Genomic DNA, 17,699 nt, shown 5'->3' with positions numbered 1-17,699 from the left:
GAGGATAATAATGATAATGCTTACCTCATCAGTGAGGATTCGATGAGCGAATACATATAAAGCTCTTAGAATGGTGTTGGATACAGTAAGCACTCAATAAATGTTAGCTGCTACAATCTTATTTGTGTTTATTACCAATTTATGAATTCTCTGTCATCTGAGGTGTGATCCTCAAGCTTGAAGTCTCAAAAACCCAACTCTGTCAACCCACTGAAAGCTGACAGACCCAGCCCACAGAGTCAGATGAATAAAATTAGCTCTCTAGCTTACTTATTGACAAAAATGTAACCACCAGGTCAATTTGTCTTCTTTATAAGCGTGTCTACCTGGGCAGCCAAATGCCTCTCAAAAGACTGCTCAGTTGGCAGGGACGGGAAGGAAGAATATGCTCGATAATATTAATGGTGAGTGTCCTGGCTCTGTGACAGTCAGCCTCATCCACTTCCATTACACTGGGAATTCCTTCTTCACAGATCCAGCTCTCAAGTGTGTGCAGGGAGCTGTCAGCTTGACTGAGGTACTGAAGACACACCAGCCCTGGAGGCCTCTTCTACCTTCCATTTGCTTTTCATGGAGATTTACTGTCCTTTGGAGAGAGACATTTAGTCTTTAGGTATTGTCTTGGGTGGCTGTGGCTGCCATAACAAAATTCCACAGACTGGGTGGCTTACACAACAGAAATTAATTTTCTCACAGTCCTGGAGGCTGCAAGTCCAAGATCAGGGTACCAGAATGGTCGGGTTCTGGTAAGAGCCTTCTTCCTGGTTCTTGGCCACCTTGTCACAGTGTTCTCACAAGGCAGAGAAAAGAAGATCTGGTGTCTCTTCCTCTTATAAGAACACTAAACCCATCATGGGTACTTCACCCTTTTGACTTCATCTAAATCTAACTGTGTCCCAAAGGCCCTGCCTCTAAATACCATCACATTTGGGGGCAGTGCTTCAACATGTAAATTTTTACGAGGACAAAAACAGTCAGTATATAACAGGTAGGTTACTATCTTTGAGACTTGTTCATGCATTCTGCATATTATTGCTCTTATCCTTTCAGGAAAGATAATCACTGTGCTCTTGCCCTCAAGAGTCCAAGAGATAATATAATTGAAAATAGAGATACAAGGTGTAACAAAAATAGCTAGAAGAGCCAAGTGCGAACCACACGCGTAACTTAAAATTTTATAGTGCCACATTAAAAAAAGTAAAAGCAAACAGGTAATATTAACTTTAATAATATATTTTGTTTAACTGAATAGATCTAAAATATTGCAATTTCACCATGTAATCAACATGAAAAAGTAATGTATTTCCTGTATTTTACTAAATCTTGGAAACTGGTGTGCACTTTCCATTGACAACACATTCAGGTCAGAGGAACTACATTTCGGGTGTTCAACAGCCACACGAGGGGAGTGGCTACCACGTGGGATGGTGCAGAGTGATAATTTCTGGGTGAACTTAGCTATGTTACCTGGACCCACCTTCTTAACCCCTCTGAAACTCGACTGCCTTGTACCGTGCCTGGCACGCCACAGTTATTTAGTGAATCTTATAATTAATTTTCCCATCTTTAAATCGAGAGTTAATCCTACATCATTAAAGCTATTGTGAGGATGAATAGAGATGATCCATAAAAAGCCCTTCTATTTTTTCATATAACTGTAATTTATTGAGACTCGCATGTATTGAGCACCGTTCTGGGTGCTGGGGTTACCTCGATGAATAAAATAAGGGTACCCTGACTTCACAGAGTTTATAGTCTAATTGGGAGAGATGAGGAACAAAACTAAATTAATAAATTATATAGAATACTAAAAGGTGATAAGTTAGTTGAGTGACAGAAAAATAGAGCAGGAAAGATGATAGGAAAGGACACTTAAAATTTTAAATAGGGTTGTCAGGGGAGGCTTACCAAGAAGCTAGCATCTGAGTCTCCATGAAGACACCCCTGTGGAGGAGGGGGGCGGGGAAGTGTCCCCGGTGGAAGTAACAGCGAATGTTAGTGCCTGGGAAAGAAGCACGCCCCCTATGGGGGAGGAACAGCAAGGAGCCAGTGAGTCTGGAAGTGTGAGTGAGGGGGTTTCAGAGAGGTAGTGAGAGAGGCAGTCCAAGGCCTTGAGGGCTATTTTAGGGATCCTGGCCTTCTCCAAGGGAGTTAAGGAGCCATGGAGGGTTTGAGCAGGGGAGTGATCTGCGATCTGCGCGTTGGCTTACAGTCTTGCAGGATTGCTGGGGGCTGCTGTGTTGTGAATTGACTAGTGGGTGAGGGCTCCAAGCAAATCTCTCGGCCCCAGGCCTAGAAGTGGTTTGGGGAGAACAGACAGAAATTGAACCACCAGATTTGTTGAGCCCTATGCCCCAAATACAGGGTGGCCGGTCCCCCTAATCTGTCCCGCAGAGAGCTGTGCTGAACGAGCGCTGCCTTCCTCCCTCATGTGAGCATGAAAATGCCCAAGGAAAGAAAAGGAGGCTGGTCCGGCTCTGCCGAAGCCTCTTGGTTCTGACAGCCTTGTCTCCTCTCTGAATAGCTCATCCTCCCCTTCTCGCACAAGAAGTGCAAAATAAGATTCTCAGAATTTAGATTATTTTTCTTGAAATCCCTACATTTGGATTTGCAGATATGCCAATATTTGGATTCGTCGAGCTGTAGTTTAAGCCAGTCTCTCCCCTGGAACCACCTGGTGAGATGCATCTTTCATGAGGCTTCTGCAGGAGCCCAGCTACACACTGAGACTCCTGAGCACAAACCAAACTCTGGTTCAACATCAACAATATGATGGCAGGGGCCTCCTAAAACAGCCCGTCTCTGGGAGGGACTGGCCTCAGTGTTTTCCCGCTGGTGAGCCCTCTTCCGGAAAAAGATTAAAAGCTTCCTTACACTTTAGCCACAGGATTAATGCATGGAGGGCTGGTGATCTAGGGTGGGTGACAGCCTCAAACCCCTTCTCAGGACATGTCCTTCTCACCCCCACCCACCGGGAAGATTAGCTCCGGCCCAGCCTGTTTGAGAGAGCCTGCTCTGGTGATCTGAGGGGAAAAGCAAATAAAATACAGAAGCCCAAGAAAAGGATGGCACTCAGAAGCCTGTGGACTCCTTTCCTTAACTCGAAGGTCTAGGGGTCATCCGGCCAAAGTGCAAAACTCTTTATGCGGGTTTTAAAGCCCAAGTCAGGCCAGCCACGAGGGTGGAGAGAGCAGCTGCAGGACAGTTCCACTCAAAGGGGAGACAGGCCCAGCCTTCACCTCCTGTGCAGAGAATGATTAAAAAAAGAAAAACAAATGCCAAAAGCAGATTCTAACGATTATTGTCTCTTGTATTGGCTGGCCTTGTTTATGCAGCTGCTGCTGTATATATAACCTAGTTTGGAAATGGAGGCCCCTTGTGAGAGTCAGGTCTGGACAAAAGCACCTGTCTCTCTTGTTCCCCTCTTCTCAGCTCCACCCCTGGCAACACCCCGGCTCTGAGTCTATGAAGCTCTTGGTCAGGAAAGGCAATAAAGAGGACAGGAAGTCATCCACGTGGGGCAGCCAGCTGTCCCAGTTTGGCTAGGAGATGGGGCTTTTAGTGCTCAAACTAAAAGGATAGTCCTATGCAAACCAAGACAAGTTGGTCACTCTACATCCAGAAGACATCCCAGTCCCCTGGTCCTCAGACTGCCCAGTGGCTGGATAAACAAACACATATTCCGGAGGCCATATGACACAAAACGGAAAGTAGCCTTGGGGCCAGGCAGATTGGGATTTAAATCCAGCTTCTCCCTCTCCCAGTAGGCAAGATTCATATCCCTGAGCTTTTGTATTCTTATCCAGGAATGTAAAAAACAAGATCTGTGATTTCGTAAGAGGTTTTGCCCACTACACAGTCATCCTTTCTTTCCCATATTAAAATCATCATCTGGCTCTTACAAGGTGTGTGAATAATGCCTGGCATCTACTCCACCTTTAGGGTTTACAAGGTCCTTCCATAGACACTGTCTCATTTAAGGATTCACAGTTATCAACAGCGCCACTTCAGAGACTGGGAGTGGAGAAGACACAGCTCCAAGGTCATGCAACTGGCAGGCGGGACCCCAACCTGGGTCATGTTTCCGTTCTCCTACCTCTCACCTCCTGAGGTCTTGACAAAACCGTAGAGTAGGTAACAGGCACAGGTAAGTCCGGGAGTTTCCCAGTATGAGGGAGACATGGAGGAACCTGTCTTCAGCAAACTCACTCAGCTTATCTGCTGCCGCCATGAGCCTGGGGCCAAGCCCAGGGAACAAGCAAAGCTCCAGATTGCCTAATCACATAATTCTGCCCTTGTGTTCCTTTTTCACACATTCTTAGAGGTGGCCATCTAAACTGAGATCTCTACCATACCTGCAGAGTCGGCCATCTAAACCGAGATCTCTACCATATCTGCAGAGTCGGTGCCTCTGTCTGGTCAGGCAGAATCTCAATTCTCTATTACTCCCCACTGTCCTGGACAAGATCCTGTGAGAGTCACTAACTGGCATTCAATGCGACTTGTTTTTATTGAGTGCCTTCTCTGAGGAGGTGAGTGGGATATGACACGTGGGTCACTGAAAAAGCGATAAAGCTACCTATCACTGAGAAGTCAAATCCAACTAACAATTCTTTACTGAGTGGCTGCTCTTGGGGAAGGTGACTTCAGGAGTTTTGTCCTTTGCTCACTAGGCTCCATCTGCATGGAATGAACTTTCCTCCATGGGACCTGCCTCTTTTCTCATCCCACTATAGTCTATTTTCCGTAGGGCAGCCAAGGTGACAACCCTGAAACCCCAAAGCTTCCCCACCTCTCTAACTACAATAATCTGAATAGAAGAAAGGAATTTCTGTTGATGCAGATAAGTTACATAGTGATTCTAATTCTAAAGAGTGTCTTTAAACTTCAGTCCAGTAGACAGAACAGTTGTTTGGAATACAGTGCTGCCTTAGGCCCAGTCTAAAGGTTGTTTTGCCCAGTTTTAACATTCCTTAGGTTTGAGGAAGAAGATTGCAAGGCAGTTCCCCTAAAATGGCAGCTCCGACTCTACTTTGGAGTGGCTCTGTTTATATTATTTTTCATGGTGTTTTTATTAGATCTTTACCCCAGAGTGCTGGCTGCAAATTGTCACACTAATGTGTCCTTCTAGAGATTCTCTCATCACCAGCAAACCTACCCAATGATCTACCACTGCTGACCATCGCAAAGTTTGCCTTTTTCTTTCTAAGCCTAACTCTTCCTCCCTGTGAAATGAGTACTTATATGAACACACGTAAGTGACAAATACTATTCAGGTAACAGTAACCCCCAGGGGCCTTTGTTATCAAAAGAAAAGGTCAAAAGGTGGTGGCAGGGACTCATCTGGTCACACTTGCCTAAAGTTGGTCTGCTCAGCAAGCACACAGAAGTCTCTTTGGATCTAACTTATACTGTGATATTAGACTTGCTGAAGGACTAATTTCCATCACAACTCTGCTAGTGTTGACTGTACAGGCTCAAAAGTACACAAGTAGATTGATTTATTTTCCCCTCAAACTGAAAAGGATTGCAGGAGTGTTAGTATATTTCTGTTTCCACTAGTTGGTATACGCGCTGAATAAATAATAGTGTTACCTGGAAAAGCTTAGTCAAAAGAAACAGTGATGGAAAACGGGGGAGAGGGGGTCTTCGGCTGCATTTTTAATTCCACTGCGAATTAGTTTGGGTGTTCCAGTGAATACCTAAGCTTCTCTATTGTCAACCCTCTACCACCACTCAGATCTATGGTTTTTTCAAAAAAGAAAGAACACTTTGGTAGTCTACATCTTAGGTAGAAAAAAATGAAAGCAGCATGCAGGGGGAAGGGAGGAAGTTTCCTCTTGCGGTGGAGGTTAATAGGCAATACTCTCTCGTCACCACTTCCTTCTGTAAATCAGCAGGAAGGAAATAGATCCACCGGGGGCCTCTACGAATTCGTTCTTTTTAAGGACAATTAGGCAATTCCTACATCTCTTACCCCCAAGAAAAACAACCAGAGTTGAACGCTTTCTCTCACTACCTGACCAAATAGTAACTGGAAACAGTGGAGGTTATGAAATCAACTTTGTCCTAACTTCGAGGGACATCTAATAAACAGAGCGCAGGTCTTGGAAGCAAGCCATTAACTAAGTCTTCCTTCTGTTTTATACTGTTTCCTTTCTGTGATTTTTTTTTTTTCCTACCACGAAGTTTCACAGCACTCATTCTGGAAATACTTCTAAACTGACGCACTTCTTCAGCTGTCCCAGTCACAAAATCTTTTCTGTGACCATAGGCAAGAAGTACACTGTAGAAAAGAAAAGACGTCTGTTTGTTTCCTAATAATGACTTCTTCCCTCTTCGGGTACTCTGGCAAAAAAAAAAAAAAAAGAGGCGAAGGGGTAAGGAAACAAACAGCAAAGTCCTATTCCCTCTTCCATCTGTACACTGGCAGGTGGCGTTTACCTTACAACTTCTTTTTAAAGCCCACAGCTCGGAAACATGCGAACTGAGCAAGTAGCGAAGACCCCGCTACAGGCCCTTCCTCTAAAACGGCAAGCGAGGCTTCCAGCGGCCGAGGCAGACACCTGCGTGCCGACTGCCGGCCCAGCCTGCCCGTAGATTATTTACCAGTGGGATTTAAACCCGCTCGGCGCGGGGGCGTGAACTGGGCGGAGCCCCGCAGCCCGGGTGGGCGGGGCGGGGGCGGGGATCCCAGAGGCTCCGCGCCGTTTGGGAAAGACTCAGGCTCCGGGAGCGAGCGCCTGTCTCTTTAAATGCCAGGGGCTGCGCTCCCTCCCGGGGAGCCTGGAGCCGGATCTACAATCCCGTTCCTCCCGCTCCCGCGCTTGTTGCTCGCCGGGCCCGAGCGGGAGCTGCGGCTGTCCAGCAGCCAGGCTTCTTCCTTCTCCTCCTTCTCGCGTCCTACCTCCCCCAAGAGCCAGTTGAGGGGGCGCAGCAGCCCCAGCAGGAGGCAGGAGGTGCGGGGTGAACAGGCATTGCCCCCCCTACCTTCGAGTCTTGAGGCGCTACGTAGCCGCGGGAACAAGACATGCGTCGCTCCCCCCTGTCCAGTCTCGCTGCTGCCCGCGCCAGGAGAGGAGGTACTGCGAGGTCCACACCTGCAAAGTCGCCCTAGAAGTCTCAGGGTGCGGCGGGGAGCCCCTCCCCGCTCTCCAGGGCCTCCACCTCTCGGCGGGTGAGTTTGCGCAGGTAACCCGAGCTAGAAGGCTGGCGCGCGGGGGAGGGACGGGCAAGGCGGGAGGAAAAAGCGCCGCAGGTGAGCCAGGTAGGGTGGCTCACCTCCCCGGACTGTACTACGCGATCCTCGCTGGTTTCCCCGGGGAAGGAGGCTTGTGGGGGAGGGAGGTGTCGTCTCAGGGGCTAACTTAGGGTCCTGGGTGAAAGGGGTGTTAAGAAAGGGGGGACTGGAACAAAGTTTCTCTTCCTTATCCCCTCCTGCCTGGGCTTGGCAGGTAGGGCGCTGGCGGAAGCGGTAGGAGCCGCTGATGCAATGGGCTTTTGCCCGAGAGAGGTGAAGGGCTGGGGGCGGGGGAGAGCTGGAATTGCCCGGCCTCCTGTGACCGTGACCCTAGTGGTGGAGAAATGAGGAAAGGCTCACTACATCCGAGACTCCCGTAGAATGGCACCAGGTGCTCGACCCGAACCTTTCTTCCCCTTCTTAACAAATCGTCCTTTACACGGAAGGGCTCCTATATGGCTTCCTTGCCTTCCTCTCCCAACAGGTGGTCTCAGCCCCTGTCCGGGGACCTGTGCCAATGACCCTAGTGGTGGTTTCGCTTTCTCTCCTTTCGGCGGCGTGAACGTGTGTGAGCAGCAGCGTGATGGGCAACCAGGTGGAGAAACTGACCCACCTAAGTTATAAGGAAGTTCCCACCGCCGACCCGACGGGCGTGGACCGGGACGACGGGCCTCGCATCGGGGTCTCCTACATATTCTCCAATGACGACGAGGACGTGGAGCCGCAACCGCCACCCCAGGGGCCCGATGGCGGTGGCTTGCCGGACCGCGGGGACGGGCCGCAGCTTCCCCCGCCGCAGCCCTATGACCCGCGGCTGCACGAGGTGGAGTGCTCCGTGTTCTACCGCGACGAGTGCATCTACCAGAAAAGCTTCGCGCCCGGCTCCGCGGCGCTGAGCACCTACACGCCCGAGAACCTGCTCAACAAGTGCAAGCCTGGAGACCTGGTGGAGTTCGTGTCGCAGGCGCAGTACCCGCACTGGGCGGTATACGTGGGCAACTTCCAGGTGGTGCACTTGCACCGGCTGGAGGTGAGCAATAGCTTCCTGACGGACGCGAGCCAGGGCCGGCGCGGCCGCGTGGTGAACGATCTGTACCGCTACAAGCCACTGAGTCCCAGCACGGTGGTTCGCAACGCGCTAGCGCACGTGGGCGCCAAGGAGCGAGAACTGAGCTGGCGCAACTCTGAGAGCTTCGCCGCCTGGTGCCGCTATGGCAAGCGCGAGTTCAAGATCGGCGGGGAGCTGCGCATCGGCAAGCAGCCCTACCGGCTGCAGATCCAGCTCTCTGCGCAGCGCAGCCACACGCTCGAGTTCCAGAGCCTGGAGGATCTGATCATGGAGAAACGGCGCAACGACCAGATAGGGCGCGCGGCCGTGCTGCAGGAGCTCGCCATGCACCTGCACCCCGCCGAGCCGGAAGAGGGCGACAGCGACGCCGCGCGGACTACGCCGCCTCCCGAGCGCCCCCCTGCGCCCGGCCAGGAAGAGGAGGACCGAGAGGTGGTGGTGCAGTGACCGGCGAGCTGGAGGAAGAGTTGTGAGAGGGAGCTGTTTGCAGCAGGCGCTGCTCCTTCTCTCCTCTCCCTCCCTCCTCCACCACCCTCTGGGCTCCTTCTGGGCTCCTGGGCCAGTTGGAAAATGGAGGGTTCGTGAAAGGCACAGCCAGCTGTAGCTTGGTCTTGTTATCTTGGACTGAGGAGGAGAGGGAGCAGGTAGGAGCATTTTGGCTGGGGGCACTTCCTGTTTGCCCTCTAGATACGTCTTCCTTTCTGAGGTGGGGCAAACTGTGGACGTGCCTGACGGTTAATCTCTGTTCGACCTGGGTCCAAAATCGACTCTTTGTACGCACGCGGGGGTGCAGAAAAGTTCAGAGTACCAGTGCCTGCCATTGCCCCCTCCCGGCTTCTCTCCTACCCTAGGCTTGGAGGATGCCCTATACTAAGGCCAGAGGGCCGTTTGTCTGCTACCCTTGTGGAGCTGTGTGTGGGATTCGGGAGGCTGGGATGATTTATGGAATTCCTGGGTGCAAGCTGAAGAAACTAGGACCAGATCTGGGAGCAGCAGACCAAAACCAAACAGCCACCTGTGAAGTGTAGCAAATAAGTAAACTTGGGCTACAAAACAAAGACTTTACTACCTCCCCCCTCCCCATCCCCAAGTAATTCATCTTCTGGAGCTGCCTTCTAGTGGAGTCTCCTGCTTTCTCCTCCACCCTCACTTTCCAGGTTGCAAGTAATCATTGTCATGGGCCAGCTAGGGGAAGGATTAGTTATGGTTCTGTTTGGCCGCCTTTGTTTCTTGCCTGCTATTGTAGGCACTTAGCGCCGTGTTATTTGTCATCAAAGAAGGGAATAGCCCTTTGTGTCTCTGATCTGATCAAACCTGCTTGGCTGTGTTCATCCACAGGTCACACATAGGGTTGGCTGGTGCCACCTTATAGAGTATCCACTACAGAAGCAGCCAAACAGGGTTGTCTTGGCAGGAATTAGTGAATTACTCCTACTCTCCACTGAACCCCATTCCTGAACAGTGAAGGTATAACCTTTTAAAAATATAAGGCTTTGGTAGTGGTCCTGTGAATTTTAATTTTCCTTCACTGGCCCATCCCTCTCACTTTTGTTCTGCTACTGGTAAAATCTTAGGCTTGAAGCATATTTCAATGATAAGTATTTATTTTGGTAGCCACACTTGATGCACACGTAATTCAAGATGCAAAGTCCTGTTACAGTGCAGGAGTCCCTTCGGAATGCTTTTTCAATTAAGGGAGGTGAAAGTAATCACAAATGCCACCTGGTGTAGTCAGTGCCGAATCTGGTGACAGTTCTAAAGCACAGGTTATGATCGTGGGATCTGTTGGCAGCAGGCTGGCCAATACTGTCTGGATCTGTTGCCGAGCTGTTTGTTTTACTATGAGGCTTTAAAAGAGTTTTTACAACCTGTCTCTTGTATTCCTGTGAGCTCTTTAATGATTCACACCCTCAATTTCAGAATGCTGCACACTGGCATTACCTAATACTGTCTCAAAAGTTGAGTAAAGTTTTTCTTTCTCTTGGGAGTCATGAGAGATTACACTGAACAAATCATTTTGTGACCTAATTCTTACAGTGGGAGTAGCTTCATACTTGAGTGCTCTACAGCCATGGTCATCCATTAGACCCGGCCTGAAGATCTCTAAATCAAGGCAACAAGACTTGAAGGATTTTTCTTTCTTTCTTTCTTTTTTTAAAAAGCCTACAGCACCTGGTCTTCCTAGGTGGTCTCCCATCCAAATACTAACTAGGCCTAACCCTGCTTAGCTTCCAAGATCAGATGAGATCGGGCGTGTTCAGGGTGGCATGGCCATAGACTTGAAGGATTTCTTCGTATACTTTTTTTCAAACTTGGAAATTGAGGCCATAATTTTGAAAAACCTTCATAGCACTTCAACATGACATTTAATTACAGGGCATTAGCTGTGTTTCCTGTTTTTATAGGAATCACCAAAGAGGTCCTATCACTTTGTTAAAGATAAACCACGCTCAGCCCCAGTCTGTGACTTCGACATCGGTCTCCTGTTGGAAATGTAGATCTGGTTTTGTAAATCTCCCCGCTTTGTCTTTGTATTCTCTCGCTCATGGAAAAGCTGAGCAGGATAAACACGGGTAAAGCCATGTTGAAGAGAGCCTGTTACATCTAATGGATTTGGATTTCTTTTATGCTTAACACGGTAGTGAAAATTGAAAGTAATGACCAGTGTGCAGACAGCAGGAAGGAGGAAGAACAGCGCAGTACCGTCCAGCAGCTCTGGGCGGCTTGGCCAGCCCTTCCGCTCCCCCATCTCTGTCTCCCTCTTTTGCCCTCGAATGGAAAGTGAATGTCATTGGTCATACTGGGGTATAGCAGTGACTACCTGTTGTTGCAAATGAACTGTTTTTTGAGAAGAAGTCTCAGCATGAAGGAAGAACTCCTGTAAAGGTCTACGCCAACAGCAGCATCCTGCCTCTAAAGAAGAGGTTTTTGATAACAGGGCTTGAAAATGAACTAGAAGAGGAAATAGGTCAACTTCAGACGCTGCCTTCCCATGTAAAGCAAGTATTTTTACAGGACGCCAGAGATGTGAAATATATACTTGGGAACAGAGATTCCATTGGAAGCTTTCTTCGGGTTCTAAAGCTTCAGGTAAAGCAACAACCAACCCGTGAAGGTGCCAAGAAAGGAGAATCAGATCAACTCTTTGCTCCTTCCTCAAGATGGCAGTGTTGTGGATAACTGAGTTTTAATGCCAGGTAATGGCTACACCTGGCACTTAAAAAAAAAAAAAAAATATATATATATATATACACACACACACACACACACACATTTAATAATTTTTATTTCTCCTTAAGATTAAGACTTTAGAACTATTTTGTACTGTGAATTATGGTTGCTGTTTGAAGGAAAGAAATATCGATTTCAAAGTTCTTCAGAAGCTCTGGCAGGGATAAGCAGGATACCCGACTGGAACGTATGCTAAATGTAATCAGACAAATTCTATTTTCTTACTTGAGTAACTATTTTATTGAGACTGCTTATGTATGGCAAAGGAGCCCACAACTTCAGCTACAATTTTTTGTATCGAAAGAACTCAACTTTTTGTAGTTCTCGTTCCACATTTAATTTAAAATAACTTTATAGCACTAAAATGCCTAACAGAAGACTTTACTCCAGACCTTTAAGGAAATTTTTAGTTTTTATGAAAAATGACACTTCAGTGGTTAAATTTCTCATGTCTTTGGTGCTTCTGGCCCAAATAGCACTGCTAGACAACACCACAACCACATGGAAACATATTTTTGGAAGCAAAACTTTAATTTTATACAACATATGCTATGGAGAGTGAAGAAAATTAACTACATGTTTTCTATCTTTTTTTTCTTAAAATGGAATCCACTGTGTTGAAGACTCCTGATATTATGTGATTAACCATTTTTATAAATTAGAATAACATCTAGTGTGATCATGGTCATTAGATGGATTTGTTTGGAAAGTTATATTTTATTAATTTTTTTTTAAATCAGGGTAACTATAAACTGGACTAGTTATTCAACGTTTCATTATGTTGTTTTGTTTTTAGCTATTAATACTTGAAACCCATGGAGAATCACATTAACTAACAAACTCCACATGTATGTTATTTCCCAGTGAATTGTGTAAACTTTATTTTTTGTTGAAGATTGTATGTTAAATCAATGTTATGTTCTCATACCCCTTCTTGAGAAGGAGGTACTGATTTGGAATTGTATCATTTCCTTCAAAATGAAGGGCTGTGCTTACTTAGTTAAATAAAAGATCGATGACATCTTTTAAACCATTTCCTCTTCACTGTCTTATTAAAATCTGTCAAGTCCTTTTGAAAGATGCTATGAAGGTTTCCCATAAACTATCTATTAGAGTTAATTGAACTTAGGTATATTTTTACCACGTGAATAACTTTTTTCTGCCCTTTTTGGTCCAAATCCAAGCTATTCAGCCTACCTGCAGTTTTTCTGAGAATATTAGTGTGTATCTTTTTATTGCTCAGTAAACATTTTGATGAATTAGTGGCTGAAAGCTTTCCCTGTGCTTACCGTGTGAGAATCACCCATTGCATCTAGGCTATCAGCGTTCACGAAAAATGTCTCGTGAACATAAATTTTCAATACACGTCGATTTTCAGAATTATTGCAAACTTTGCTGGAAACCACACTCATAGTTGGAATCTGCACTGTGGAGTTTTGAGATTAAAATCAGTAACCCACGTTGCGTTTTAGATGGACTCAGAATCCCAGACAAGGGGAATGGGCTCAGCAACTAATTTAAATACAAAAGACGGGTAAGTGTGATCATGGGGCGCCGTTGCCATGAAAAGGGATGCAGGTCCCAGCAATTGGTAAAGGAGGAGCAGAGGTGGCATCTAGGACTGGTATGTGTGGGAGGCCACCAGCACTTCTTAGGCGAGCACCTGAAGTTGCTACCACCATCCTGTGAAGTTCAAAAGCCTGAGTTTTATCAGCGGAATCCTCTGAGAATTTTAAAAAGGAAGAAAGTTGAATGCTGAAGGTTATGGAGAGCTCAAGCAGCAGTGAGATCATTTTCCCCTGGAATTTATCATGATTCTCATTGCACAAGAAGTACAGGGAGAGAAGCCTAATCCAGAGCGTGTATTTATTCCTGGGTGATTGGGGTGTGGGCTGCTGTTCCCAATTCTCCTAAGTGGACCAAGCTCGCTTCATGTAGGGAAATGACATGTTTGGAAGTGTTTAAAAGGAGCTCCAAAATGAACAGGCCCAAAATATGTGCAGAAAGGCTTTTACTGAATTTACGGGAAAAACTGCTGATTGAACAAATACAGCAATTTTATCTGCAGAGTAAATGCAAGAACAGTTAATGTCTGCATTTGCAATCCCAAGAAGTACTAAGTTATTTATGGAGGGGTAAAGGATGCTGAGCCCTAACCTAGGTACTAGAACATAACAAGTTAAAAAACAACCTTCAGAGACAGTCCTTGAGCTTGTTTCTAAGGAGAAATTAATTTTATCCCTAATAGAGGACAGATAATAATAAAAGGTGGCCTTGTAAATGCTGATGGTTGACAGGGATTCAAATAACAGCAGATGTGTGCAGGTTTAATTGGAGTACTCCCGTTGGAGAAATCAGATGAAAACCTGAAGGTGCAGATGCTGATGGAGAATAGATGTAACTAATATAACTAATATTCACGAGGCACTTAACTAGGAGGCTTCTAAATTCCCAGTGCCTAACCTAATAAACTAGATCCATAGTTTCTGACCTCACGTAACTTACATCTAATAGGTAAGGCAGGTAGCTAATTGCTTACGGAAAAGAAATTCACTAGAAGATATTTAATTACAGTTGTGATAGGTGTAATGAAGGATATAGACAAAGTGTGTGGGGGAGGATGTCTCTCCATCTGACTCAGAGAAGGGTTCTCTGAGGAAGAACCATTTGTGCTGAACTTACAGGAGAAAGCCAGATGCTTCAGAGCGGTCACTGATTGCATTAGTTCAGGGTGAAGGTTGGGGAGTGAATGAATGAACAAACGTTGAGTGCTTTCAGAATGCCCTTGCTTCATGCTCCAGTAGCAGTCACGTCTCCTTGAGGTCTCCGTCCACCACACATTATCTAAGCCATGTGTGTATCTCCGACACTTAAGGCAGGATCAGGCAGAGAGACCCTCACTCAGAGTTTGAGTGAGCAAATGAATTCGGGGTCAGGGTTTGCTAGACTAGAAAGCCCTCATTTTCTCAAGGTGATCTCATGACTGTGGTTTGCAGAGGGAGAAACAGCAATGGTTTTTAGGTTGGATTGAACAGGGAGAGCAGATGAGTGACTGTCCTTCCCTCTCCCAGAACTAGAGGTGCTGCTGCTAATGCTACTGATGACTTAAATTGCCAGGCGAGTGATGAAGTAGAGGGTGAATTCGGGCCCTTGCCTGATGTGAGTGAGAGAAGTGGTGCAGGCCAGGCCGCGTGGGAGCAGAGATGAAACAGAAGTTTTGCAGCCTGTTCGCCATAGCTGTGGAATCGTGATTGAGGAAGAATTTATTTTGTTCAGTTGGCCAACACAAGCCGCTGTTGCAATACAGTCTCTCATGCCTCATGGAGGATGGCCATAAATGACTCATAAGATGAGGTCTCTGCTACTTTCTTTGAGAAACTTGTATACAACGATGTAATTAACTGCCAAGGTTGGATTATTCAGTGCATTCTTTTTAAATTCATAACTTCAAGGATTTATAATTTCAGAGGTCGAGAGAGGATCTGATCTAGGCATACAGAATGGATTAGTGGTTAAGATTTGACAGTTAGACTACCTGGGTTTCTCTACTCTGGCCTTGGCCTACTATTGAGCTGGTGACTTTGGGAGTAGTTATGTACTTGCCTAGAAACTTTATTTCTTCTCTGTACAGTGCAGTTTATGACATCAGTCAACTCACCTAACTCTGCACTTCAGTTGTATTTGTAAAATAATATAACTAATGAATACATACTATATAATAGGACTATTAAAATAGTGTCTCCTTCAAATGGTTATTGTAAAAACAAAATGAAACGATGCATATAAAGCCCAGATCGGTAGGTGTTAGGATTAACTAGAGACAATCTGGGCTATTGTATGTGTTCAAAAGCCTTATTCAAAATAAACAAAGTTACTGTCTGGAAGAGAGAGGTACTCTTCTCTTTAGTCTTGGAAAATGTCTTAGCTAGATACAAGAAACTGGTAAGATAAGAAAGAACTCTAGTTAACACATCAGCTGTTTAGCCATTGCTGTAGTGTTTGAAATGTTTCTTGAGCTTGAATCTCTAGTAGAAGAATAGTTTAACTTGTTTATACATTTTATTATGTTTGCTCATTAATTCAACGAATATTTCCTGAGAACTTTGAAGGTACCAGGTGCTGGAAAGCTGACATAAGAAGGGATATCGCACTCATAATATTAAATGATGAGGTCACCTTGCCTGCATGGCCCTATTTTTGTCATCACAACAGCCATCTGGACAGATGCTAATATTTTCATTTTATAGTTGAAACAGGTTTAGGGAAATGAGGTGATTTGTCCGTGGTCACACAGCTGATAAATGACAGCTCTGGCCTGGAACAGGAATGCTGGTCTCCAAAGCCCCAGATTGCGGTTCATCCACCAAAGCATCACCTGACCACTGGTACCCCTTTGCCCCTCCCTCCTCCTCACCTGTGGAGAATACCTTACTCTGTACCAACGTCTAGCATGCAGCAGCAGTATCTGAATAGCATGCCTCCTTGCAGCATCTCTCGAGGCCGTGAGACCTGGGGAACAGAAATGGGCACAGCAGCTTACCCCGAAATCCCCCAGGAATAAATAACAAATAAATGGATTAGGTAGTGACTCAGGGCGGCAAGAAGAGGCAGAAAGAGGAAGAGAGGCAACTCTCAGCCAGGAGGGATTTCACATCCTTTTCAGGGGTAACAATGACAAGCTGGGGTGAATGTTCGCCATCCCATAATTACCCGCACCCTCCTTGTGGCTGAGCACGGTGCCAGTCCCTGCTCAGACTGCCTCTCTTCTCGTCTCCCTTTTGTGACTCCATTTCCCCCTTCAGGCCAAGGTAAGGTCACTCAGGCATGCTTTGAATCATAGCTCCATAACTTGGCCTTGGGCAGGTTCGTAATTTCTTTAAGCTACTGTGACTTATCTAAGAAGATGGGCCACTAGAGGTGCCCACTCCCTGGGGCTATTCATCGGCTTACATGAGATAAAGTCAATCTAATGCATCATGGTGCACTTAGGTTATGGCCTGGTGGCCTTGTTGGCTCTGCCACAAATGGCTCTGCTACGAATATGGTGTATGACCTTGAGCAAGTCCCTTTACCATACTAGGACCCTGGATCTGTGTTTCTGTGTGTGGAGCACCCAACTCCAACAGGAGTCTCTCACCAGATTCCATGTGCAGCTTTATCTTTTGAGATGGTTATAGAATTTGCTAGTTGCTCTGCTTCATTATAATTAATTAATACTGCTAAATACTAATTCCTTGGCCATAATTTTAAACTTCATCCATGTAATATATAAATGTGAAAAAGTTAATAATGGTAATAATAATAAGATGACTGAATTTTAGGGAGTGCTTTTATTGTGAAAAGTAGGGACTATACATAATTTTGTTCTTTTTGTACTGGTAAATTTTGTTATGGTCTTTAATATTACAAACCAAATCTGGGTCATGGATGAGGAGAAAGATGATAGGAGTCGATTAATCTGTATCTCCTTTATTTTGGAAAAGTAGAATTTTTTTGTTTGTTTTTAATTTTCGAACACTGATTTTTTTTCCACATCAGAGTACATTTTTCTTTGCTATGTGGCTCTACTCTAGACCAATAGATGGGCCAATAGACCATGGAGAGAATTCTCCTATTATCTCAGTGGACGTGCATGATTTATTCTAATATTTCTTTTTATATTTCAGAAAGAGCAAGGTTGTTTAGAAAGTCATAAAGCATCAAATGGTGGCAGTTCTTTGTGCCAGCATCTACTGTTAGTAATTCTTAAAAATAATAGATTTTATTTTTTAGAGCATGAGTTTTAGGTTCATGATAAAATTGAGTGGAAAGCACCAAGAGTACCCAAATGCCCCCTCTCCCAACCACACGGCCTTCCCCACCATCGACATGGCTCTTAGTGTGGTACACTTGTTACAGTGGATGAACCATCACTGACACAGCTCTGTCAACCATCGGTTACTTTGGGTTTCACTCTTCGCATTGTACGTTCTATGGTTTGGACAAATGTAACCACCATCATAGTATCATACAGAGTAGCTTTGCTTAAGACATGTTCTCTTTCTTCATTGCTTCCCTGCCCCAAACTAAGAACTATTTTCAGCTACTTTTATCAAGCTTTAAGCGACACTTCCCTGCAGGGCCCTTTTGCTTTCTTCAGCATTGTAAATGACGTGCCTG

The 17,699-nt window shown here is 45.8% G+C and overlaps 1 protein-coding gene and 1 pseudogene across 2 annotated transcripts; one reads left to right on the top strand and one right to left on the bottom strand.

The window, feature by feature from the left end:
- The first annotated feature begins 6,721 nt into the window (after positions 1-6,721).
- FAM84B (family with sequence similarity 84 member B) lies at positions 6,722-12,573 on the top strand. Of its 2 annotated transcripts, none has more exons than XM_011360817.2 (2): positions 6,722-7,177; positions 7,725-12,573. In XM_011360817.2, exon 2 carries the CDS (start codon positions 7,824-7,826, stop codon positions 8,754-8,756), a length of 933 nt encoding a protein of 310 aa, XP_011359119.1. In that variant the 5' UTR covers positions 6,722-7,177; positions 7,725-7,823; the 3' UTR covers positions 8,757-12,573. The 2 variants fall into 2 exon arrangements, with proteins under 2 accessions (XP_011359119.1, XP_011359120.1); XM_011360818.2 differs by having other exon boundaries at positions 6,722-7,191.
- LOC111740202 lies at positions 10,470-10,588 on the bottom strand (annotated as a pseudogene).
- Positions 12,574-17,699: the final 5,126 nt, after the last annotated feature.

The sequence above is a fragment of the Pteropus vampyrus genome, unplaced genomic scaffold (assembly GCF_000151845.1).
Source record: "Pteropus vampyrus isolate Shadow unplaced genomic scaffold, Pvam_2.0 Scaffold59, whole genome shotgun sequence".
NCBI lineage: Eukaryota > Metazoa > Chordata > Mammalia > Chiroptera > Pteropodidae > Pteropus > Pteropus vampyrus.
Note: the sequence above shows the minus strand (reverse complement) of the source record. Positions and strands in the feature narration are given on the sequence as shown.